Source organism: Ursus maritimus, unplaced genomic scaffold, assembly GCF_017311325.1.
Source record: "Ursus maritimus isolate PB19 unplaced genomic scaffold, ASM1731132v1 scaffold_11, whole genome shotgun sequence".
Taxonomy (NCBI): Eukaryota; Metazoa; Chordata; class Mammalia; order Carnivora; family Ursidae; genus Ursus; species Ursus maritimus.
This window is the reverse complement of record NW_024423453.1, coordinates 15,965,123-15,991,989: the sequence shown is the minus strand read 5'-3', so window position 1 is coordinate 15,991,989 and position 26,867 is coordinate 15,965,123. Positions and strand designations below refer to the sequence as shown.

The 26,867-nt window shown below is 33.2% G+C and overlaps 1 protein-coding gene across 2 annotated transcripts in view; it reads right to left on the bottom strand.

The window, feature by feature from the left end:
- Positions 1-564: 564 nt before the first annotated feature.
- ADAD1 (adenosine deaminase domain containing 1) overlaps positions 565-26,867 on the bottom strand; it is a 47,603-nt gene continuing 21,300 nt past the window's right edge. For both annotated transcript variants that reach the window (XM_008689487.1, XM_008689488.1), the window contains exons 8-11: positions 26,289-26,518; positions 19,521-19,758; positions 13,578-13,710; positions 565-678 (exon numbers count right to left, since the gene is read on the bottom strand). In XM_008689487.1, coding sequence (XP_008687709.1) covers positions 565-678; positions 13,578-13,710; positions 19,521-19,758; positions 26,289-26,518 — 715 coding nt within the window. The remainder of the gene's footprint in view (positions 679-13,577; positions 13,711-19,520; positions 19,759-26,288; positions 26,519-26,867) is intronic.

Here is a 26,867-nt window from a genome sequence, read left to right as displayed (position 1 = left end):
TGGCTAACATTTTTCTGCATGTATATAAGCAGTTTGCATTCATAAATTTCTTGGACATGAGAAATGGTGCTCTAGTTGCTATTTTTCATTATCACACAAGCATGGTGATTAGCAAATATTAGGTACTCAAATGTTTGTTGAATTAACCAACAAATGAGCAAAAACTATTATTTGTATTCCTGGATTCTATTTTTAATTAAAAAAGAAACAACCTGCGTGAGATACCCAGAAACAATGTTGAATATATTTGCTAAATAGATAGCTTTAAAGCAAAACTTAAAAGAAATTTTCTTTTAAATTACAAAAAGGGCAGTGGCTTTATAATGCCTGTAAAAATAAATGCAAAATGGCTGCATAATGACTCAGGTAATAATTTTTCCAAAAAAAGCCACAAAAAAACCCACAATATTTTAATGTAAATTATTATTTTCAGCAATTTCTGGGCACTGCTGTTGCAAGACTCTGGTTTTGAAAGCTGAAAGCCACCAAAATTTTTAAAATATATTTACTAGTCAAAGACACCAAAAAATAAAAGATTTTTAATATGACAATGGATTGCCTAAATCACATACTAAATTGCTCTATACAGGGAGATTTCACAATCCAGGAGCCATAGCCATGTTGCTGCAAGTAGGATTTCAGCAAAGTTTTAGCTTCTTGATAGGATCCAGACATACACTATAGAAAGAAAAAAAATTGAATTATAGAATATAGGCAGAATTTGGCTTATGAAAAGTAGCCCTAATCTTGCTTCTCTAGTTTGACATTTTAAAAATTATTGAAAGTATTTTTGAATTCCTATTTTTCTCATTATTTTTGAAATTAAACATTTTCCTTTCCAACACTCCTTATAGACAATTTTTGTTTGCAACATTTTTAATTAAAATAATCATACACATTACAGAAAACTTGGAAAGTAGAGAAAATATAAAGAAGAAAATAAAAACTGCCTATAATCCCTGAACAATAGATAACTACCATCATTTTGGTTTATTTTTTATAAATGAACATACAGACGAACTTTTAAGACGGCTTTACTGAAGTATAATTACATACCATAAATGCACTCACTGCAAATATACAGTTTGATGATTTTTAATAAATTTATAAAGATATGCAACCATCCTATAGTCAAGTTGTAAAATAATTCCATGACCTGCAAGAAAGTTCCACTGTGCCCATCTGCCGTCCATTCTGTACTCCCAGCTCCTGCCAACCATGAATCTATCTACTTCGTCTTTAGAGTTTTGCTTTTTCTAGAAATTTCATAAAAATTGATGAACACAATATGAACTCTTTTGTGTCAGGCTTGTTTTGATTAGCATAATGCTTTCAGATTCATTCATGTTGTTTGATGTACTTGTAGTTTGATTTATTTTATTGCTGATTAGTATCCATCATATGGATTTGCCACATCGTTTATGCATTCACCAACTGATGAACAACTGAATGTTTCCAGTTTTTGGCTATTTATGAATAATGCTGCTGTAAACATTTATGTACAAGTCTTGTGTGGATATGTTTTTGTTCCTCCTGGACAGATACCAGTGCCGGATCACATGGTAACTATATGATTACATTTGTAAGAGATTGCCAGACTGTTTTCCAAAGAGACCATACTATTCTCATCAGAAGTGCAAGAGGTCTCCAGCTTCTCTGCAACAACACCTAGTATATAGTGTTTTGGATTTTAGTAGATAAGCAGTAGTATCATCAACACCTAATTAACAACGAGGCTGAGCATCTTTTACAGAGTATTAGCCATTTGTATATATTCTTTGCTACTTTTAAAAACCGGGTGTTTTTTTTTTTTAATACTGAGTTGTAAGAGTTCATTATATATTATTACAGATCCAAGACCTTTATCAGATATATGATTTGTCAGTTTTTTCTTCCACTCTATGGCTTGTATTTTCATTTTCTTAATGATGACTTTCGAAAAGCCAGTTTTAAATTCTGGAGTCCAAATGATGAATTTTTTCTTTTACAGTTTGCGCTTTTGGCATCACATCTAAGAAACTGTTTCCTAACCTAAGAATACACATATTTTGACATTTTCTTTGGCAGTTTTATAGTTTTAGCCCTCTTAGATATATGATCTATTTTAAGGTTTTTTTTGGTATGACTGATATGAGTCTAATTTTTTTTTTTTTTTTTTTTTTTTGTCCACAGATATTCAACAGTTCCAGCACCATTTACTAAAAAGACTATTCTTTCTCCCATTAAGTTACCTTGGCACTTTTATACAAAATTAACATAAGTGTATGGGTTAATTTCTGACTTTTTCTGTTCCAGTGATCTATATGTCTATCATTATATCAATACATTGTCTTGACTACTGAGGCTTTATGAGAAATTTTGTAAACTAGGTAGGGTAAATCTACCTTTGGTTCTTCTATGTCCATTGGATTTATACATCAATTTTGATCAGAATCAGCTCATCAATTTCTACACAAAGCTTGGGATTCTAGTAAGAGTTTGCTTTGAATCCATAGGTTAATTTGGAGAGAAGTGACATCCTCACAATATCTAATTTTCCAACCCATGAAATGGTACATCTCTCCATTTATTTAGGTCAATTACTCTCAGCAATGTTTCATCATTTTCAGTGTATAGATCTTGTACTTATTTTTTTTAATTCATTGCTAATAAGCATTTTTATGCTATTCTGGAGAAAACAATTTCCCAATTTTAATTTTAGAGTGTTCATTCCATATATATATATAATTCCATATATATTATTCCATATATATATAAATACATATGTTTATAATTTATTTTTCTACATTGTCCTTATACTGTGTACTAAATTCACATATGATAGTAGTCGTTTTTGTTAGATTCCACAAGACATTTTGCATACAAGATTACATTACTTAGAGTTAAGAAGTTTCTCTGTTCCTTTCCAGTCTCAACGACTTTTCTTTTTCTTGACTTGCTGAACTTACTAGGACCTACAGAACAATGTTGAATGGAAATGATGAGAGCAGACATCCTGCTAATCTTGGGCCGGGGGGGCGGGGAAGAGTATTCTTTCACCATTAAGTATGATGTCAGTGGTAGGTTCTTCATTTGAGGAAATTTACTTCTATTTCTTATTCAGGATTTTTATCATGAATAGCTGTTGGATTTTGTGAAATACGTTTTTTACCTTTTGAGGTAATTATGTGGGTTCTGTACTTGAATCTATTCATATAATGATAGTACATCAAATAATTTTCTGATGTTAAATCAACATTGCATTCCTAGAACAAACCTCCTTTGTCATGATGTTATAATCCTTTTTATGGGTTGCTGGATTGACTTCGCCAATATCTTAAGAATTTTGTATTTATGTACCTGAGTGATAAGGGTTTGTAGTCTTCATTTTTTGGTGATGTTTTAATCCTGTTTTGGTATCAGGGTTATAGTGACCTCATAAAAGTTAGCAAGCGTTCTCTATTTTATGAAAGAGTTTTTGTAGGATTTGTATTTTTTTTTTTTTTTGCGTGTATGTTTAATAGAATTTACCAGTAAAGCTATATTTGCGCTCTGTTTTTCTTTAGGGAAATAATTTTTTATTTTAATTCCAGTTAACATGCAGGGTTATATTAGTCTCAGGTATTCAGTATAGCAATTCAACAATTCCATACATGACTTGGTGCTCATCAAGACAAGTGCACTCCTTAATCCTCATCATCTATTTAACCCATACCCTCCAAGCCCTCTGGTAACCATCCGTTTGCTCTCTATAATTAAGAGTCTGTCTTGGTTTGTCTCTCTTTTTAGGAAAAGAATTTAAATTAATAATTCAACTACATTAGTTCAGTTTGGATATTCTCTTTAGTCACATTTTATAATTTATATCTTTTTAGAAATGGGTTCATCAAACTCATCTAATTTTTTGACAAAAGATTGTTTACAATATTCCCTTAGAATTATTTTAGCTCTTTGGGGTCTGTAATGATGACCCTTCTTTCATTCCAAATTTTGATCGCTTGTGTTATCCCTTACTATTTTATCAGTTAGTCTAAAGGATTATCAATGTTGATTTTTTTTTAGTGAATCAACTTTTGATTTCATTGATTTCTCTTTTCTAGTTCACTGATTTCTATACTATTTTATATTATTCCTTCTCTCTTTTAATTTGCTCTTCTCCTAACATCTCAAGTGGAAGCTCAAATAACTGATTCTACAATTTTCTTCCTTCCTAAGGAAGTGATTAAAGCTATAGATTTCTAACCACTCCTTCAGTTATATGCCACAAATTTTAATGTGTTGTATTTTCATTCAGTTGAAGATATTCTTTAATTTGTTTATAATTTCTTCTTTGACTCACACGTTATTCAGAAGTTAAGCTGTTTAATTCTCAAACGGATAACTTTCCAGATTTCATTCCACTGTTGATTTTTACCTTGTTTTTTTTTCAAAATAATATTTTTATTATGTTATTCACCATACAGTACATCCCTGGTTTTTGATGTAAAGTTCGGTGATTCATTAGTTGCATGTAATATCCAGTGCACCATGCAGTACGTGCCCTCCTTACTACCCAACACCAGCCTATCCCATTCCCCCACTCACCTCTCCTCTGAAGCCCTCAGTTTGTTTCTCACAGTCCATAGTCTCTTGCTTCATTCCCCCTTCTGATTATCACCCCCCTTTTCTTTATCCCTTTCTTCTACCGATCTTCCTAGTTTTTATGTTCCATAGATGAGAGAAACCATATAATTGTCTTTCTCTGCTTGACTTATTTCACTTAGCATTATCTCCTCCAGTGCCATCCATGTTGCAGCAAATGTTGAGAATTCGTTCTGATAGCTGAGTAATATTCCATTGTATATATGGACCACGTCTTCTTAATCCAGTCATCTGTTGAAGGGCATCTCGGCTCCTTCCACGATTTAGCTATTGTGGATAATGCTGCTATGAACATTGGGGTGCATATGGCCCTTCTCTTCTCTAGGTCTGTATCTTTGGGGTAAATACCCAGTAGTGCAATGGCTGGGTCATAGGGTAGCTCAATTTTTAACTTTTTAAGGGACCTCCACACTGTTTTCCAGAGTGGCTGTACCAACTCGCATTCCCACCAACAATGTAGGAGGGATTCCCCTTTCTCCACATCCTCTCCAACAATTTTTGTTTCTTGCCTTGTCAATTTTTGCCACTCTAACTGGCGCAAGGTGGTATCTTAGTGTGGTTTTGATTTGAATTTCCCTGATGGCTAATGATTTTGAACATTTTTTCATGTGTCTGTTAGCCATTTGTATGTCTTCATTGGAAAAGTGTCTGTTCATATCTTCTGCCCATTTTATGATTTATTTGTTTCTCGTGTATTGAGTTGAGAAGTTCTTTGTAGATCTTGGATACCAATCTTTTATCTGTAGCATCATTTGCAAATATATTCTCCCATTCCGTGGGCTGCCTCTTAGTTTTTTTGACTGTTTCCTTGGCTGTGCAGAAGCTTTTTATCTTGATGAAGTCCCACAAGTTATTTTATCTTTTGTTTCTCTTGCCTTTGGAGATGTGTCGTGAAAAAGGTTGCTGTGGCCGATGTCGTAGAGGTTGCTGCCTATGCTCTCCTCTAGGATTTTGATGGATTCCTGTCTCACATCGAGGTCTTTCATCCATTTAGAGTTTATCTTTGTGTATGGTGTGAGAGAGTGGTCAAGTTTCATTCTTTTGCATGTAGCTCCAATTTTCCCAGCATCATTTATTGAAGAGACTGTCTTTTTTCCACTGGATGTTTTTTCCTGCTTTACCAAAGATCAGTCCACTGTTGATTTCTAATTTAATTCCACAGTGGTTAAGAACATACTTTGTCTGATTTTAATCCTTTTAAACTTATTGAGACTTGTTTTATTGCCAATACTGGAGAATGTTCCATGTGTACTTGAAAATACTGTGTATTCTATTATGTAGTGTTTCATATAGGCCAGTTTGGTTGGCAGTGATATTTAAGCCTTCTAAATTCTTATTTTCTGTCTAGTTGTATTATCAACTGCTGAAACAAGACTATTAAAACCTCCTACTATAATCGTAGAATTATCTATTTCACCTTTCAATTCTGTCCGATTTGGCTTGTGTATTTTGGGGTTCTGTTGTTACTAACACGTGCGGTTATTATGTAACTATTTGTTAGATGTTTCAATGTATTAGCCTTTTTTCCCACTATAAAATGTTGCCGTCTTGTAATATTTCTCATCTTAACCTATGTCTGATGTTAATATAAACACTTCAGTTATCTTTATTGCTGTTTGCATGTTTTTTTCATCCTTTTACTTTCAACTTTTTGTTTTTGAATTTCACGTGTTTCCTGCAAACGGCATATAGTTGGATCTTGCTTTTCTTTTTTTTTTTTAACCCAATCTGATGAGCTCTGCCTTTTCTTTGGAGCATTTAGTCTAATAAAATCTAATGATTATTGGTATAGTGGATTCTTGTCGGCCATGTCACTAATTTTCCAAGTCCTATGTCTTTTATTTTTCTGCTTCCTCCTTATTGCCTTCTAGTCTTTTTAAAAATGAATTTTAATACACCATTTTAATTCGTGTGTTGATATTTTGTATGTAGTTTTCCAGTTATTTTCTTCATGGTTACTTTAGGAATTACAATATGCCTCTGTTCAGATTCAAACTGACAATCTGGTAAAATACAGTACCTCTGTTCCAATAATGACTGATTTCTTTCTCTGTCCTTTGTTACACTATTGCTGTTGATATTGCATCTACCTTTGTTACAAAATCAATAATACACTGTTAAAATTGTTTTAAAGAACTTCCATTTTTTAAAAAAAATAAGAGGAAACACACATACATACACACCCCCTTATATATTTACCCCCATAATTACCACTTTCAGTATTCTTTATTCCTTCCTATAGATTTATGTGTCAGCTGGTTGTAATTTCTTCCAAGCTTCAAGGACTTCCTTTGGAATTCCTTTTAGGGAAGTTCTGCTAACAAATTTTCTTAATTTTTGTCTGCCTGGAGATTTTTAAATTTTGCTTTGAAGAATTATCTTGCTATAGAATTCTTGGTTGCCAAGTTTTTCTTTCAGCACTTTAAACATATCATTTTTCTTTTCTTTCTTTTCCCAAATTTTTATTTAAATTCTAGGTAACATCATGTAATATTGGTTTCAGGAGTAGAATTTAGTGATTCATAACTTACATATAACACCCAGTGTTCAATACAAGTGCCCTCCTTAATACCCATCATCCATTTAGCCCATCCCCCCACCCACCTCTCACCAGCAATTCTCAGTTTGTTCTCTGTAGTTAAGAGTCTTTTATGGTTTGCTTCCCTCTTTTTTCCCTTCCCTTATGTTCCTCTGTTGTTTCTTAATTCCACATGAGTGAAATCATATGGAATTTCTTTCTCTTCTTTTGCTTAGCATAATACAATCTAGCTCCATTCATGTTGTTGCAAATGGCAAGATTTCATTCTTTTTGGTGGTAATATTCCATTATATAATATATATCCATTTTATAGATATAGATATACACACACCCCATCTTCTTCATCCATTCATCAGTCAATGGGCATCTGGACTCTTTCCATAATTTAGCTCTTATTGATAATGCTGCTATAAATATCATGTGCCCCTTTGAATCAGTATTTTTGATTCTTTGGGTAAATACCTAGTAGTGCAATTGCTGGATCATAGGGTAGTTCTATTTTCAACTTTCTGAGGAACCTCCATCCTGTTTTCCAGAGCGGCTGCACCAGTTTGCATTCCCATAGTGTAAGAGGGCTCCCCTTTCTCCACATCCTCACCAACATTTGTTGCTTCCTGTGTTGTTACTTTTAGCCATTCTGACAGGTCTGAGGTGGTATTTCATTGTGGTTTTGATTTCCATGATGATGAGTGATGTTGAGCATCTTTTCATGTATCTGTTGGCCCTATGGATGTCTACTTTGGAAAACTGTCTATTCCTGTCTTCTGCCCGTTTGACTGGATTTTTTGTTTGGGTTTTGATAAGTTTGATAAGTTTCTATATATTTTGGATACTAACACTTTATCTGATATGTCATTTGCAATTATCTTCCCCCATTCTGTAAACTGCCTCTTGGTTGTTTCTTTCACTGTGCAGCTTTTTATTTTGATGAAGCCCCAATAGTTCATTTTTGTTTTTGTTTCCCTTGCCTCTGGACATATGCCTAGTAGGAAGTTGCTACAGTCAATGTCAAAGAGGTTGCTGCCTGTGTTCTCCTCTAGGATTTTGTTCATTTCCAGTCTCACGTTTAGGTCTTTCATCCATTTTGAATTTATTTTTGTGTATGGTGTAAAAAGTGCTCCAGTATTGCCAACACTGTTTGTTCAAGACACTTTTATCCTTTGGATATTCTTTCCTGCTTTATCAAAGATTAGTTGACCATTTCTGGGTTTTCTATTCTGTTCCATTGATCTATGTATCTGTTCTTGTGCCAGTACCATACTGTCTTGGTGACTACAGCTTTGTAATATAGCTTGAAGTCTGGAATTGTGATGCCTCCAGCCACTTCTTTTTCAAAATTGCCTTGGCTATTTGGGGTCTTTTGTGGTTCCATACAAACCTTAGGATTGTTTGTTCCAACTCTGTGAACTGGTGGTATTTTGATAGGGCTTTCATTAAATATGTAGATTGCCTTGGATAATATAGACATTTTAACAATATTTGTTCTTCCAATTCATAAGCACATCATTTCACTGCATTCTTTTCTAACAGCTTTGTTAAGATATAATTCATGTATCATAAAATTCATCCTTTTAAGCGTACAATAAATGGCTTCTAGTATATTCACAAAGTTGTACAACCATTACCAGTAATTCCGGAAATTTTTCATCACTCTAAAAATTAATCCTATATCCATTAGCAGTCAACCCTCATTCTCTCCTCTCCCCATTCCCTGGAAGCCACTAATCTACCTTCTATCTCTATGAATTTGCCTTTTCTGGACATTTCATATAAATGAAATCCTATTATCTGTGGCCTTTGGTGTCTGGCTTCTTTCACTTAACATGTTTTCAAGGTTGATCCATGTTGTAGAACGTATCAACACTTCATTCTCTTTTATAGATGATTAAAGAGACATGCCACATTTATCCATTCATCAGTTGATCAACATTCGGGTTGTTTCCATCTTTTGTGTATTATATATATGACTGCTATGAATATTAGTGTACAATTTTGGTGTGAATATATGTTTCCAATTTTCTTAATGCATATACCTAGGAATAGAATTCCTGGGTTACATGCTAACTCTATATTTAACTTTTTAAAAATTTTTAAAGTTTTTTAGTGATCTCTACACCCAATGTAGGGCTCAAACTCACAACCCCAAGATCAAGAGTCACATGCTCTTCCAACTGAGCCAACCAGGCACCTCTTTATATTTAACTTTTTGAGGAACTGTTAAATTGTTTCCCAAAGAAGCTGCATTATTTTACATTCCTATCAGCAATGTGTGATGGTTCTGATTTCTTTATATCCTTGCCAACACTTAATATCTTTCTTTTTTATTACTGATATATCCTAGTATGTGTAAAGCAGTGAACCACTGTGATTTTTATTTGTATTTCCCTAATGATTAATGATGTTGAACATCTTTTCATATTCTTATTGGTCATTTATTTTCTTTATAGAAATGTCTATTCAAATTCTATGGTCATTTAAAAAACTAGGTCATGTATCTTTCTATTACTGAGTTGCAGGAGTTTTTGTATATTCTGGATACAAGTCCCTTGTCAGATGTGTGAGTTGCAAATATTTTCTCCTAGTATGGAGCTTTCCTTTCCATTTTCTTAATTTTTGAAATGCAAAAGTTGTTATTGTAATAAAGTCTAAAATACTAATTTTTTTCTCTTATGGATTGTATTTTTGGTATCAGATCTAAGAAATCTTTCTTTAACTTAAGAATATACATATTTTCTTCTATGTTTTCTCCATAGAGTTTTATAGTTTTAACTCATATATATGTCTATCATCCATTTTGAGTTAATTTTTGTACATGGTATGAGGTAGAGGTCCAAGTTCATTCTTTTCCACGTGGATATCAGCTGTCCCAAGACTATTTGTTGAAAAAACTAACTTTTTCCACTTAACTATCTTGGTACTCTTGTTAAAAATCAATAGTCCATAAATGTTAGGGTTTATTTCTTAACTATCAATTATATCCTATTGAGCTGTATGTTTAGCCTTATGCCAGTATTACGGTGTCCTGATTACTGTGGCTCTGTGGTATGCTTTGAAATCCGAAGTGTGAACTGTCCAACTATATTCTTCTTATTCCAGACTGTGCTGGCTATTTTAGGTTGGCCTCCATTGTTGCTAAACAGAAATCAACCCTTAGATGTACTGCTCTATGGTTAATATTTTTTTTCTTTCACTGTTTTCAAGATTTTCTCTTTGTCTTGGTCTTAAGTAGTTTGAATAGGACATATCTAGGTACGGATCTTTTTAAATAATGTATTTTTAAAATTCCATTATGATTAACACACAGCATTATATTAGTTTAAGGTACGCTGTATCATGATTCAATAATTCAATATATTACACAGGGCTCATTACAGTAAAGATACTCTTAGTGCCCTTCACCTATTTCATCCATTCCCCCACCCACCTCTCCTCTAGTAACCACTAGTTTGTGCTTTATATTTCAGAGTCTTTTTCCTTGCTCATTTGTTTTGTTTCTTAAATTCCACATATGAGTGAAATCATACAGTGTGTGTCTTTCTCTAATGGATGGATCTAGCGGATATGGATCTTTTCAAAGTTTTTTCTTTTCTTGGAGATTTGCTGAGTTTCTTGAATCTGTTAATGCTTTTCATCCAGTTGGGGGATTTTTTCGGTTATTATTCCTTCATATTTTTTCCTGTTTTTCCCTCTCCTTTCCTTCTGAGATTCTTAATACACATCTGTTGGTGTGCTTAATATTGTTCCATAAATCTTTGAGGCTCTGCTTATTTTTCTTCAATCTGTTTCATTCTGTCTTTAAAAAATAATTTGTTGATCTTCAAAGTTCATTGATTTTTATCTGCCGTCTCAAATGTGCTGTTGAGCCCATCTAAAGAATTTTTCACTTATTAGTTTCAATTCTAGAATTTTTTTTTGTAGTTTGTTTCTCTACTGAGATTGCCTATTTATTGATAAACTGTTATATTTTCCTTCAATTCTCTGAACAGCTTTATAAGAGCTGCTTTGAAGTCTTAGCTATATTTAACATTTGGACCCCCACTCAGAACGAGTTTCTATTGACTATTATTTTTTCCTGAGTATAGGTTTCAGCATCCTGTTTTTTATATATCCCATATTTTTTGGTTAAACTTTTTAGATAGTATATTATAGAAACTCTGGATGTGGTTTTATTTTTTCTGAAGTTTTTTATTCTCTCTGGATGAGGTTTTTTCTGAAGTTTTTTTATTTTTAAATTTAGCTTGCTTAAATTGTGAGGTCTGTTTTCTCCATGGTGTGTAGCTGCTGTTGGCCCTTCCTGGTTTTTTCATTCTTATTTTTATGTTTTAGCCTGGTTTCCTGATGGTTACCCTATATCTGCATAGCTTAATGATAAATAAATGTTTTCAGTAGACACTGCTCAAACACCTTAACCTATAAGGCATCTACCTTCTCATCAGTTTGTGTGTGTGTGGGGGGGGTGTACATAGTCCCTCCACCCTATCCATGGTTTTGCTTTCCCTGGTTTCAATTACCCATAGTCAACCGCAGTCTGGAAGCAGATGATCCTCCTTCTGATATCAGGAGGTCAACAGTAGCCTCATGCTACACCACAATGCCTACATCATTCACCTCACTTCATCTCATCAAATAAGCATTTTATCATTTCATATCAACACAAGAAAAAGAAAAATGAGTAGAGTACAATAAGATATTTTAAAAAAGAGACCATATAACTTTTATTACAATACACTGTTGTAATTGTTCTATTTAAATTATTGTTGTTAATCTCTTGTGCCTAATTTATAAATCAAACTTTATCATACATATGTATATATAAGAAAACAACAGTATATATAGGATTCAGTATTACCTGTGGTTTCAGGCATCCGCTGGGGTTCTTGGTAGTATTCCCCATAGATAAGGAGAGACTACTGGATTAATGTTGCAGCCAGTTCTCTTTTACAGTTTCACTCTTTACTGGTTTCTATAGGGTCTTCCCTGCACAAGTGTAGGTTCTCATTCAGCCAAGGATATACGGAGAATTTATCCTAGCCCTTCCATGGCTCTTTCATTTTTAAAATCTACCTAAGTAAGGTACTAGTTGGTCCATCACTTGCTCCAAACAGGACTGCAATCTTGGGCCAGCAAAATTACTGATTTTCCCCATCTGTTTCCTACTAGGTTTGGCATATTAGCTGACAAAGCTTCAAATTTTTACCCTCTGCCCCAAATTAAGTCCACCCTCAAGCAACAAATCTACTACTTCCAGTTGCATCCTCACTCTAGTAAAAACTATAGTTCTTGCCATTCAAACTAGCAAAGAGGAGGAAAGAACAGGAACAGCCTTGGGTGAACTCCTGTTGTTTTATCCAAAGCTCAGTTTTTCAATAATACACACTTCTGTCTTCAATTTCCAGAGTTGTGAAAGGTAGTTTTTTGACAATTTTTTCCAGTTTTTATACTTGCTTTTATAAATATGATCTGCAACTTCATGTCACCAAAGCCAGAAATTGCCTAGATAAACTTTTATACTTAAAAATGTGTGTATATACCCACAAATCTGCAGTTAATATAATTGTTTCACAGGTTGGGATTATAAAGTCTGAGCGTTAAGATATTATTGAAATTAAAAGACTTTCATACAATACTAGATTATTGACTGAAACTGAATTTAGGTTGTCAGAAACAATTTGTATTTAAAAACTTGATGCCCTGGGTATGTCATATTATGATAACATGGTTCATGTCAGACTATATACCAAATAAAAAAAGCTGATTAAAAAACACATCCAGTATATTTTAAAATATATGCATAAACAAATATACATATATGCAAAACACACAACAAGAAACTTAAAGAACATGCTTACAGGACTAAAAGTATCATAATTTGAATAGTAGGAAGGATTACAAGTACTATTTTTCCTATTTAAAAAAGAATTGCCAAGTTCTCTATGCATTATATGTGTAATACTAAAAAAAATAAATATTTTTAAAGAGAGAAAAAGGCTATGTACATCATCTACTTAATCAGTCCCAAGTCACACGCTGAAATTAAAGCAGTTTCACAACTTTAAAAAGGAAAATTTGTATGGATATCTTAATATATTATTTTAGAATACTTATAAAGTTTGCAGTTAATATACACAGAAGAAATTTTATTACCATTTTGTTTTCCTGGGTATGAAAACAGGTTTTGATCAAATATCGTCAAAATAAGTACATACCATATTAAGGTGGCTACTTTAAGTGGCAACACTCATTTACATATTCAATTTCTGGCACAGTCATTTAAAAATTAATTCTACCAGTACATGACAATACCTTATATTCAGGAACTATTTTAAGCAACTTCTCCTATGTCTCATTATCATAAAATTACATTTTTGTTGTCTTAAATTTTATTTCTATGATCAATTTCATTCCTTTAAGGACTTACCTTTGCTGCATGGTATGTACTAGCTTCAAGTAAATCTTCTTTTTTAGCTTCTTTGGCAAGCAGGTTAAATCGACTTAACATTGCAGCTTTACAAAGCCGACTTGCCATTGACACACCACTTTTAAATGGAGAACTAAAGTAGAAAGCAATGAAATATCCACTAATCATTATTCAAGGATTTATGTTGGCAATTGTAGAGATTGAAATCAACACAGAATCTACAAATATTTTTCTCAATTATATACAATGAAGACAGTGAAAGATTTTTACACAAAAATCGTTCTGAATATTACTTTCTGAAGCTAATTTCTTTTATTAAATTACAGCTTAAATTATTATAGTGTTGCATTAAAAATTAAAGAAGATGGATACTGGAACATTTTATTGTTTGAAGCAAAATTAATCTATGCTGATCCAAATTAAAACAGTAGCTGTACCAGAATTGACTGAAAAAAGGTACAGAAATATTTCCTGGAATGATGAAAATGTCCTGCATTTTAATGGGTGATGGTTATACAGGTGTATACATATATCAAAAGTCATGAAACTATATAGTACATTTCACTGCATTAAATTTTAACTCACTAAAAAAAATAAACTATATACACACCTCCTCATGACCTTCTTTCCATATACGTGTATGTGCATGCAGATATATTTTTGTTTCTAATAAAAGTGGGTCTATAGACCATGAAATTTTTTGCTATAACTCTCTCTTCATTATATCTTATTAGTTGTTTTTGTATTTACAAAAATTGCCCAAATCCTTCATTCCTCCCTGTCTCCATACTCTTTATAATGTGACTTCTCACATTCTCCTCTCAGTAACTGTGGTTGATTTCCCCTCTGCTGAATTTGGGTTAGCTTTGTGACTTATTTGGTGAATGGAATAGAGGTTGTGTCAGTACTGAGCCTGGGCCTCACAGGTTTGTGTTCATTCTCTAGGGAATCCTTCCTCTGCCAAATGAGCTAGCTGGGACTAGTCTAGGGGAGGGTGAGACAACACATGGACTGGAGCCCTGTCATCACTCTAAGATCAGCAAAATTAAATTTCTGTTAACCTAGAGTTAACCCCAGATGAATGAGGGAGCCCCAAAAAATCCAGCTCAGTTGACCTAAAAACTTGTGAGCAGTAATTAATGGTTATTTTAAGTCACTAAGTTTTGAGATAGTTTTATATATAGCAATAGTTAACATATGCTCCTGTGTATGAAATCTATTGATCTCTTTATTAATATATTCACCATGATACCTTTTGTTGTAGTTTTACCAATAATTCTCCTGGGCTTTTCAGGTAGAATATGATACCATATGCAAAGAATGGTAATTTTACCTTCTCCCTTCCAATATTTTATAATCTCTCATTTCTTTCTCTTGTCCAAATGCTTTAAGTAAAATATTAACAACAGTAAACAATAATGTCTTGTTCTGGATGTTATCAATCATGATGATACTTTTGACGAATAAACACACATTTTATCCTTAACAAAAATATCAAAACTATTGCTTTTTTATTACCTTTCTCTAGAATAACTGTAGCTATATTATATGCCTTAGAATTTATAGAGATGAATATGTGATATCCTTAATTCAATTAATAAGGCGACTTATTTTATTTTTTTAACTTTATTTATTTATTTATTTATCAGAGAGAGAAAGAGAGCACAAGCAGGTGGAGCAGCAGGCAGAGGGAGAAGGAGGCTCCCCGCCAAGCAAGGAGCTAGGAGCTGGATGTGGGACTTGATCCAAGGACCCTGGGATCATGACCTGAGTGAAGGCAGACACTAAACTGACTGAGCCACCCAGGCGTCCATGAGCCACCCAGGCACCCCGGCAACTTATTTTAATAAGAATTTCTAATCTGGTATTAGTTTCTATTATGTTACTATCCTCACTCCCACAAAAAATACTGACTGATATTATTGTATAAAATATGTATTTGTTAATGTACTGCTACATTCTGCTCCTTAATATTTTATTTAGCTGTTTTGCTTCGATATAAAACAAAGTTTCATCTGTAACTTTTGTGGAGGGAGGGCAGCAATCTTCTATCAGATTTAAGTAGCACTGATACGCCTGCTTCATAAAAGGATTTTAATGTTTTCCCATCTTCTTAGATAGCACTGGAAATTTCTGCTATTTAAAGGTTTAAAAATTCGTCTGAACCACCTCAGAATGGTGCTTTCTTTGAGAATAGATAGGGCACCTTCTTGATAACTTTCTTATGAAAATAATCTGCTTAAGTTTTCCCCTCTTCTGTACCAGTTATAGAAATAATTTTTCCTAGAAATGTATGCATTTCACAAGGTGTTTAAAATATTTAAAAATATTTTAAAATATTTACTTTTACTCTTCTTTTTCTGTTATTTACTCCCTTATTATTTTATTAAATCTGAGATTAGCTAGTGACATTTTTTCACAGAATCTTTTATTACTTCCAACTTTTTGTTATTTAGCTCTTTAAATTACATTTCTAGTTTGGCTGATTTCTTCATTCTGCTTATTTCCATTATCTCTTGATAAAGCATCTGAATGAAGTACTAGCTTTTCCATTCAGCTTTGCTTTTGCTGTATATCCTACAAGTTCTGATATGTAATACTTTCAATAACCTTGTTTTCTAAATATTCTGTGGTTTCATTTTATATTTCCTCCTTGAGCCAAAAGTTAAAGGACTTTTTTCCCCAATGAAAGAAATTCCTAGTATACTGATTATTTACAGATTTACTGTTTCACAATCAGAAAATACTATCTACATTGCTTCTAACTTCTATTTATATTCAACTTAGTTAACATATAGTGTATTATTAGTTTCAGGGTAGAGTTTAGTGATTCATCAGCTGCATATAGCACTCAGTGCTCATCACAAGTGCCCTCCTTAATACCCATCGCCCATTCAGGCCATCCTCCACCCACCTCCCCTCCAGCAACCCTCAGTTTGTTTCTTATAGTAAAAAGTCTCTTACGGTTTGCCTGTTTTTATCTTAGTTTTCCTTCTCTTCCTCTATGCTGTTTCTTAAATTCTACATGCATGAAATCACATAGTATTTGTCTTTCTCTGACTTATTTCACTTAGCATAATCTACTCTAGTTCCATCCACACTGTTGCAAATGGCAAGATTTCATTGTTTTTGATGGATGAGTAATATTTCATGGTATATACATATACACCACATCTTCTTTATTCATTGATCTATCAATAGATATCTGTGCTCTTTCCATATTTTGACTATTGTGGACATTACTGCTATAAACATTGGGGTGCATGTGCCCCTTCAAATCACTATTTTTCTGTCCTTTGGATAAATACCTGCTAGTGCAATGCTGGTCATAGGTTAGTTCTGTTTTTAACTTTTTGAGGAATACTGTTTTCCACAGTGGCTGCGCCAGTTTGCATTTCCAGCAACAGAGTAAGAGGGTTCCCTTTCTCCGTATCCTTCCCAACATCCATTGTTTCCTTTTGAGTTTTTCATTTTAGCCATTCTGACCAGTGTGAGATGGTATCTCATTGTGGTTTTGATTTCTATTTCCCTGATGATGAGTGGTGTTGAGCATTTTTTCACATGTCTGTTAGCCTTTTGTATGTCTTCTTTGAAGAAATGTCTGTTCATGTCTTCTGCCCATTTCTTGACTGGATTTTTTGGTTTTTGGGTGTTGGGTTTGGTAAGTTCTTTATAGGTTTTATAGTAGCCCTTGATTTGTCATTTGCAAATATCTTTTCCCATTCCGTAGGTTGCCTTTTAGCTTTGTTGATTGTTTCTTTTGCTGTGCAGAAGCTTTTTATCTTGATGAAATCCCAATAGTTCATTTTTGCTTTTGTTTCTTTCACTTCTGGAGACGTGTCTAGTAGAAAGTTGCTGAGGCTGGGGTCAAAGAGGTTGCTGCCTTTGTTCTCTAGGATTTTGATGGATTCATGTCTCACGTTTAGGTCTTTCATCCATTTTGAATTTTTGTGTATGGTAAAAGAAAGTGGTCTAGTTCCATTCTTCAGCATGTTGCTGTCCATTTTTCCCAACACCATTTGTTGAAGAGACTGTCTTTTTTTCCTTTGGATATTCTTTCCTACTTTGTTGAAGATTAGTTAGCTGACTATAGAGTTGAGGTTCCACTTCTAGGTTCTCTCACTGCTTCTTTCAGAGTTTGAGATTTTCTTTGTGGCCTAACGTAGGATCAATTTTTTTCAATATTCTGTAGAATCTTCAAAAGTATTTTTACGGACAGTTTTGTGTAAGTTAATCAAATCTACCTTTCTGTTATTTAAAACCACTAATATCCTTGTTTATTGTTTTGTCTATTTGATCATGAACTGAAAGGTCAATTACTGTCTCAACTAGTAGTGGATTTCTATTTTTCCTTCTCTTCTGTAACTTCTGTTTTATGAATATTGGTACTATGTTATTTGTTGCATAGATATCCATTACTGTTCTTTCTTCCTTGTGAATTATACATTATAATAATAAATTATCCTTTGCCTTATGTAATGCTTTGGAGCTGAACTACACCTTGTCTAATATTTAGATCACATCTGCTCTCTTCATTTGTAATCATCTGGCAAGCATTTAGCTATAATAAATTAGTTAAGCTCATTTTACATTAATTTCAGCTGTTATGCTCATATTTTATCTGCTTTCAGTAAAAGACTTTTTAATGTCTTATCAAAGACTTGTTTTGTTTGTGTGTGTGTAGGTTGTCCATTATTAAGAGCTGATTCAAGGCAAGAAAAGTGTAATCCACACTAGTTGAAATAATCAATAATAAGCCTGAGTTCATATCAAGACACTTTTGTATGTGGTCTTAATTTAAACCCATCTTTCACAAAGAAAGTTTAGGCAGTTTAGGCAATTAAATTTTTAACATTATTCATTACCTCATTATAAATGTATGGTCACGCTGAAAGAACAGTTTTAGTTTTACTTGATAATCAATGGCAGGGATATTATAAAGAAATGTCTAAAAGGCATAGCATATTATGGTTACTGATAAGGGCTTTGAAAATAAAATGTCCAGATAAGAACTCCAGCTGTGTTACTTACTATTTGGGTGACTTTAAGCAAGATATTAAACCTAGCTTGAATCAGTTTATCTGAAAAAGAGCAACATTACCATCCAACCTACAGGGTTATTATAAGAAGGCAATACAACCTAGTACATTAGTTTTCACTTTTAAGTATATGTAAGTAATACTTGAAAACACATGTCAAAAATACAGATTCTCAGCCTTAGATCCAGAAATTCAGATTCAGTAAGAGAAAATGAATTTTTAAAACAAATACGTTATATGATTCCAGTGTTAACTAAAATCACAAAAAGATACTTAGAAAAATATAGGTTCTGGAGGCTGATTTTGAATGCTGGCTCCATTCAACTTACTATGTAACTTCAGTAAGTTATAGAACTTCTCCAGGTCTTCTTCTCATCAGAAAAAAAGAATGTTTTGTTTTGTTTTTTTAAATTAGCACAATGCCCACAAAATCGTTGCACTCAATGATAACTATTATTATTGTTCAGAAATAAAAAAACTGTACCTAAAAAGTTAGAATAATTTTAAAAGTTCTATTAAAATGCATTTTTCCTTAATATTTTTAAAGGTTTTGTTTTGTTTTTATTATAGCATTGGTGGAGGTAGATTTACTGTGAAGCTTAACTTTCTGGGCCCCTTACACTTGCACAGGCCTCTTCTAAATATAGCTGACCCTTGAAAAGCATGGGTTTTAAACAGCACAGGTCCTTTTATATGCAGATTTTTTTCTGATAAATACAGTATTATAAATGTATTTTCTCTTCCTTAAGATCTTTTTTTTTAATTTAAATTCCAGTTAGCCAATACAGTGTAATGTTAATTTCAGGTGTACAATTTAGTAATTTAACACTTAATACAATACCCGTTGCTCACCACATGTGTCCTGCTTAAATATGCGATTTTAAAAGAAATTAGTAATGCTAACCTTTCAGTGATCTTTCCACTTAGGCCATCCACAATCTCCAACGAAATGTCCCCCTGTGCCCAATTCAGACTCAGGGTTTTATATTCCAAGTTTGTTTGAAGTGGATATGCAGAAGGTACTAAACTAACATGAGGTCTGTTGACCAAGTAAAACATGGGAAGTTTTGAAGTGAGTGCATCATCGACCCGTTGCTTTACAGCAATTTCTAAACCTCTAGTATCACTGCAATTCCCATCACCTAGAAAGTAAAAACAAAACACTCAGAAATTCAATATCAAAAGACTAGACCAAAAAAAAAAAAAAAAAAGAAGAAAGAAAGAAAAAAAGAAAGAAACAGTCTAGGTCTATTTATCTTTTATCTTGCAAACTTCCTTTCCTACTTCTCAGCAGCTACTTCTATTTTCTTTACCAGAACCAGGACAAGGTAACAATGGTCATAATTTCCATTCAAAAAAGATTCTACAGAAAATAACTGACATTTCAGTGAATAAAAGTGAAGAGCCAGAACTCACCCAGAAAAAAATACAGTACTTTTTACAGGGTTCTCCCAGAGAGAATTGGCTCCTCCTGTCTTGATTTCTCAGATCACATTATGAAACAAGCAAACAATATAGGAGATAAATGCGGCTGAGAGATGGTTGGTGAGATTAAGTTATTTTTCCACATCTAAGGGCCACAAATTACAACTATTCCAGTACCACAATGTTCCCAGTTTCACAACACAAAATAATTTAAATAATGACCATTTCCGGTTACAATTTTGACTAATACCAAAACCTTTGAGTTTTCAGTTAAAATAACTGTTGAAAGAAAGCTCAAAAAGATGTAATATCACTAGTATAGTATAAAATAGTAGGCTGATCAAACTTAAAATAGAAGTTAGACAAGTCATTCCTATTTAAAAATTAGTAATTCAAAAATAGATCTCTTTTCTCCTTAGAGAAAAAGGTCAGAAGTTCTCACAAAGAGAAATTTTACACACCACTAAACATTACTTCACAAAGTTTTGTTTCCATACATTGGAACTGTTGAGATGGCTACTGGTCTTACATTCATTATGACTATTTGGAAACTAGAAAATGATGTAAAAAGAACATGAACTGCTGTTGACATCCTTTTTCTAAGCACTCCTTTGTGTTTTTTTTAATCCCAGTAACATACAGTGTTAGTTTCAGGTATCTAATATACAGATTCAACAATTTTATATATTACTTGACACTCATCAAGATGTGTACTCTTAATCCCCAACATGTACTTCACTCATCCCCCCACCTATCACCCCTCCTCTCTGTCTGTTCTCTATAGTTAAGAGTCTGTTTTCTGGTTTGTCTTTTTTTTTTTTTCTTGTTTCTGAAATTCCACATGAGTGAAATCATATAGTATTTGTCTTTCTCTGACTTATTTCACTTAGCATTATACCCTCTAGATTCATCCATGCTGTTGCAAATAGCAAGATTTCATTCTTTTTTATGGCTGAGTAATATTCCATTGTATGTATATACCACATCTTCTTTATTCATCCATCAATAGACACTAAGTACTCCATTGAACATTCCAAATTAAGAAATACTAACAAATGAAGACCAGTTAAAAATATGCTTGGGCACAAAAAAAAAAAAAAGATATACTTGGGCACAAACAGTTGGGAAGAAATAAGGTCTGTGGAATAGTCACTGTATCTAAAATGAACAGAAGACATGGATTCAAAAGAAAATGTTACCTATTATTACACACTGTGCTACAAACTAAATGTGTCTCCATAAAATTAATGTTAAAACCTAATTCCTAATGTGATAGTAAGCCTTTGTGAGGTATCCTTGTAAAAGAGGCTCTCACCCCTGCTAGAGTATCAGGACACAGTGAGAAAATAGGCATCTATGAATCAGGAAATGGGCCCTCACCAGACACTGAATCTGCTAAAACCTTGATCCTGGAATTTCTAGACTTCAGAACTATGAGAAACACGTTTGTTGTTTAAGACACCCAGTCTGTGGAATTTGTAGCATCCCAAACAGACTATGACACACTGTAATGAGATAATGGCACTATTTGTGCCTAAAATACCAACACACATGTGGAAAAAAAACCACCCTGCAAGTCAAATTCCATTTAAGATTCCTTACATACCAAATTGTTCCACCTAAATGTTTTAATAGGGTGGTATAAAAGCAATAATGTAATAGGAAAAAAGTATACTAATATTAGAAATTTTACTTTTCCCCTTTATATATGTATGCTTTAACTATTAACCAAATCTGAAGTACGGTTTTGGTTATACCTTGAGGCTAAATCTTGTTCCTGGAAAAATATAGCTCTAAAATCATGTCATATAATAGGGAAAGTTTGGTTTATCTCAAGTCATCTAAAATAACATGAAACTCAAAGGTGAAGTCAAAAATTAAATCTATTCGAGGACCACAGTTGACCTGACTGGACAGCATTTTATACAGTAAAGATTCTCAGGAACTTAATCTACCATAATTGTAATATAAGTCAGCAGAAATGGTTGCTGAAACAGCTGTTAAAAACTGAGGCTGCATGAATAAGAATAAAGCATATAAATCAAAGAATCAAACATTAAAGAACTATGCACTGGTCCTACCATATCTGGAACATCATAATCAGTCTGAGGCATTACATTTTAACACCACCACCCGTATGTCACAGGACATCCAGAGAAAACAAATCACGTCCCTGTGAAACACAAATGTGTGGCTAGGAGAAGACATAAAGGCAAGAAGCATCTTGCCTTTGTACTCATAATGCTCACTCTGTATTTTATTACATGAATGGTATCTCTGAGAATAATGCAACAGTGCACAACACCTAGCATATAGTAGGGGGCTCAATAAATACCCGATGAAAAAAGAATATAAAAGATTAGATTATCAGAGAGCAGTAACTATCAATCCTGGATGCACATTAGAATCTTGAGGGGTTGGGATATTAATACCAATGCCATTCTCACATTATTTTAAAAGCTTCCTAGGTGAGCATAAAATGCAACAAGTGTAAAGAATAAAATTTATTTTTCAAGTGTTCCAATTAGTTTTAAGTAGAAAAATAAAAGCACTTTCAAGAACAAAACATGCTGACTCTAACCATTTATTCATGAAATATTTACTAACCCCTTGCAAAAACTGGATCAAGATGACTATGGCAAAGCATCTGCCTTCAAGAGTGTGAAGTTTAACAGACATAGCAGTGAGATTCTAGTCACTTGCTATGCTCAGACAAAGCTATCAGAGCTCAATTTAATACAAAAAGCAACAGCATGAGAAGTTATAAAACTGGTTTTGAGTCCAGGCTCTGCCAATAGGCAAACTGAATGACTTGGAGCAAGTGTTTTATTAACACTATGAACCTCCTATTATTGATCTTTAAAACAAAAAAAGAAAGAAAGAAAGAAATAACAGAATCGCTAAGGTTATCAAAGTCCATAAACTATGTTTAAAACAGATTCTTTCACTAGTAGGGAATTAGCAAATGGTATTCTTTATAATCCAAAAGTACAATTCAAATAAGTGTATTAAAAGAACTGGATGGAAATACCTGTGGACAAACACTCTTGAAATATTCAGACAGATGAGCTTACCATAATAGAACACCAAATTTGCAAAATATACCTTAAAAAGCTTGAAAACTAATATAAATCCAGCTGTTTTTAAGTACTTAAGCAAAGTGAATTTTCCTCCTAATATGGATTTATTTATTTTTTTAAGATTTTATTTATTTGAGAGAGAGAAAGAGAGTGCACGTGCATGAGCAGGGGGCAGGGCAGAGGGAGAGAATCTCAAGCAGATTCTGTACTGAGCACAGAGCCCCATGCCAGGGCTGGATACCACAACCCTGAGATCATGACCTGAGCCAAAATCACGAGTTGGAAAACGTAATACTTTCCCAATGGTAAATGATCTAGTAAATAAAGTTTTTAAGAATTAAAGAACTGTAAAAGATTTCATTAGACTTGTGAGAAAACAGGATGAGGTCATTATCCTCAAAGAATTAGATTTAACTTATATTGTCAGTTAACAGAATTAAAGGGAAGCAAATTTCAATTCTAAATAAGGAGGAATTTTTTTAAAAACAACTGGGGCTATTCAATTAATTAGAATAGACTGGTTTTAAATCCTACACTCCACATTACTGGATGCTTTTAAACTAGGGTTAGATGATGCTCTATCAGGAATGGCATAAAAAAATTTATATGCTAAGTGAGAAACTGTACTAGACTACTAATAAAGTTCAGTGAACTCTGAAGATTCTTTTAGCTCTCTAAATTTCTCTCTTCTAGTGTACAGAAACTTTAAATGAGTATTTCTCAAAGAGCCATTCACATCATCTGTATCAGAATCACCTCGTGGTGCTTTTAAAATGTATATTCCTCTGTCTCAAAACTCCTACCCCCTCGCCCAGACACAGAATAGAGATCTTAAGAGGTCCAAAAATCTGCATTTTTTTTTAAAGATTTTACTTATTTATTTGACAGAGAGAGAGACAGCCAGCGAGAGAGGGAACACAAGCAGGGGGAGTGGGAGAGGAAGAAGCAGGCTCATAGCAGAGGAGCCTGATGTGGGGCTCGATCCCATAACGCCGGGATCACGCCCTGAGCCGAAGGCAGACGCTTAACCGCTGTGCCACCCAGGCGCCCCTGCATTTTTTACCAACAACTTAAACACATTAACATCATTTAGGTTGTACCAGACAGCACCAATTATGCTTTGTGTCCCACAAAAATGCCAAGAAAGAGAAAAGAAATAATTTTACAAAGTCTTATATGTTTTTATTGTTACATGGTGTTCCCCATTGCTAGGTGCAAGATGACACTCAAAACAACAAGAGATTTAATTTTTAAGCTCCTATCCCAAACCACTAACTAAATACTAAATAATTTTACAAGAACCTATATTCATCCCTTTAAGAAACTAAATATAGTATGGAGTTATGTCATATAAATGACAAATTTTACAATATTTTTTTCACCAAAGTCAAAGAAAGCTGTGATTCTAGAGAAAGCATAGACAATTCTTAGATACTTAATAGACATTCGAGAAAAAAATAGCCTTTCTTAAAGGAGACTGAAAAAAGTTTAAGTGCCTGAGAGAGTGTATCAGACCTGACTAAAAGAAAATAAGGCAAAAAACTTTAGTAAGCAAATTAAATCTAAGAAATGTATCATCTACAAGAATATGTATCTGGAAAAAGTAGATTTAAAAGTAACTACTTTTGAGGGTAAGAATAATTGCAATTATCATATATTACCAGTGGGAATGTGGAGTGTAACTCAGTAACATTTTTCAAAATTGCAAATGCATACATCTTTACCTGTGATTCTACTTTCAGAAATTTATCTTAGAGATAGATATACTTTTACATGAGCAAATAACAAACATAAAAAGGTCATGTACTATAGCATTTTGGTAGCTGAAAAAAATTAGAAACAATCTAAAATTCCCTCAACCTACAAGTGGTTAAACAAATTATCATACCTTTATACAAAGAAATACCATACAGTGAGACACAAATAATAATGAAGAAATTCTTTACATACTCGAGATGGAAATATTTCCAAGATAAATTATTAAATGAAAAAAGCAATATGCAGAAAAGTATGAAGTGTATTATCTATTCACACAAAACACAAAAAGAAAAAAAAAAAGAAAAGAAAAAGAATATGCATTTACTTCTATAAGTATAAACTATCTTTGGAAAGAAGAACAACAAACTAGTAACAACGAATGCCACAGAAGAAAAATGTGTGCCTGGGGCACTAGGATGGGAGGAAAACTTCACTGAAAACCTTTCTGAATCCTTTGAATTGTGAATCAAGTAATGTATTTTCTATACAAAGAGAATAAGCTTAATGTTAGAAAATAAATAACCATTTTCCTTTTTACAACTTATTAAAGCCAAACAAGAACAGCATCTTGTATACACATGGAACTGAAAAAATATTACTTGTAAGAGAAATTCCTAAGAAATGGGTATAAAATATATAAAGAACAAAAAATTAATTTAAAAACCCAGAAATATCACCACCTAAAACAAAAATATTCTCATAAGAAGATCTCAATCTTACACATGCAATTGTTATAAAAAATTAACGTCAAGCAAAGAAGAACCAAGTAACAGTAGTATTTAAAGTGTTTCACAGAGGTAAATTAAAGTTTTGCAACACTCAGTGCTTTATGAAAACTATACAAATGGGCCCCCAAATTGTTTATTGACATAATGTCTGAAAAACCATTCAAATATAATTATATAAGTCTGTAAATACTTCCCCCCAAAGAAAGTAAATTACTAATTTGCATTATTTATCTTGTGTTCTAGTTACTTCCAACTCATTTGACAAATTAAAAGGATCCAGATCATAACCAAATGTGTGAAAAAGGTAGCAAAAAAACCAATGGACATTTAAGATTTTTCTTATTTTAAGGATAATTAAATATAAGCTGTTAGACTTGAGAAGTTCAAGAAAACATCTTTTTCCAAAAGAAAGGGGTGAATTTGAATGTTGTGCAAACAAAAGTGTAAGTTTAAGGTATAATACATCTAACTGGCTAATTTAAAATATTATTCTCTTCCTGATAAGAAGTCATATTATACCAAGTATGATCACAAGTTACCATGAAATGAAAAGCTCAATGAAACAATGAATTTTTTTTTACCTTAAATAAAGGATCATGTATGCAAAATCCAATTTTATACGGATAAATAAAATATATTTACTTAGTGAAAGAGGCCAGGAAGTACTAAAATCCCACTCACCAACAAGTATACTGCTGATATAAACTGGCTGTATAAAGTGACTCAGCAATGCTCCCTGTACACCAAGTACTTCCCATCTTGTCAATTTGTCACTAGAGGACATACTGCTTACTCTGTTAACAACATCTGCAGGACAGTAGACAGTCAGATAAATTTTGCCTTCAACAGCCACATGGAGACTCAGTTCTTCATTGGCTTCAAATGCAGATATAGAATGTGGATTAAGACGCCTAGAAAAGGAAAGGTTTTTTTCCTTTAAAAAACAAAGCATACAAAGTGGAATATTACTCAGCCATGCCATTTGCAATGGCATGCATGGAGCTAGAGGGTATTATGCTAAACGAAATAAGTCAGAGGAAGACAAATACCATATGATTTCACTCATATGTGGAATTTAAGAGATAAAACAAATGAGCAAAGGGGAAAAAAGGGGGGGCGGCAAACCAAGAAACAGACTTTTAACTATAGAGAACACACTGATGGTTACCAGAGGTGAAGGGGGTGGGGAGATGGGTGAAATAGGTGATGGGGATTAAGGAGTGCACTTGTGTTGAGCACTGGGTGTTGTATGGAAGTAAT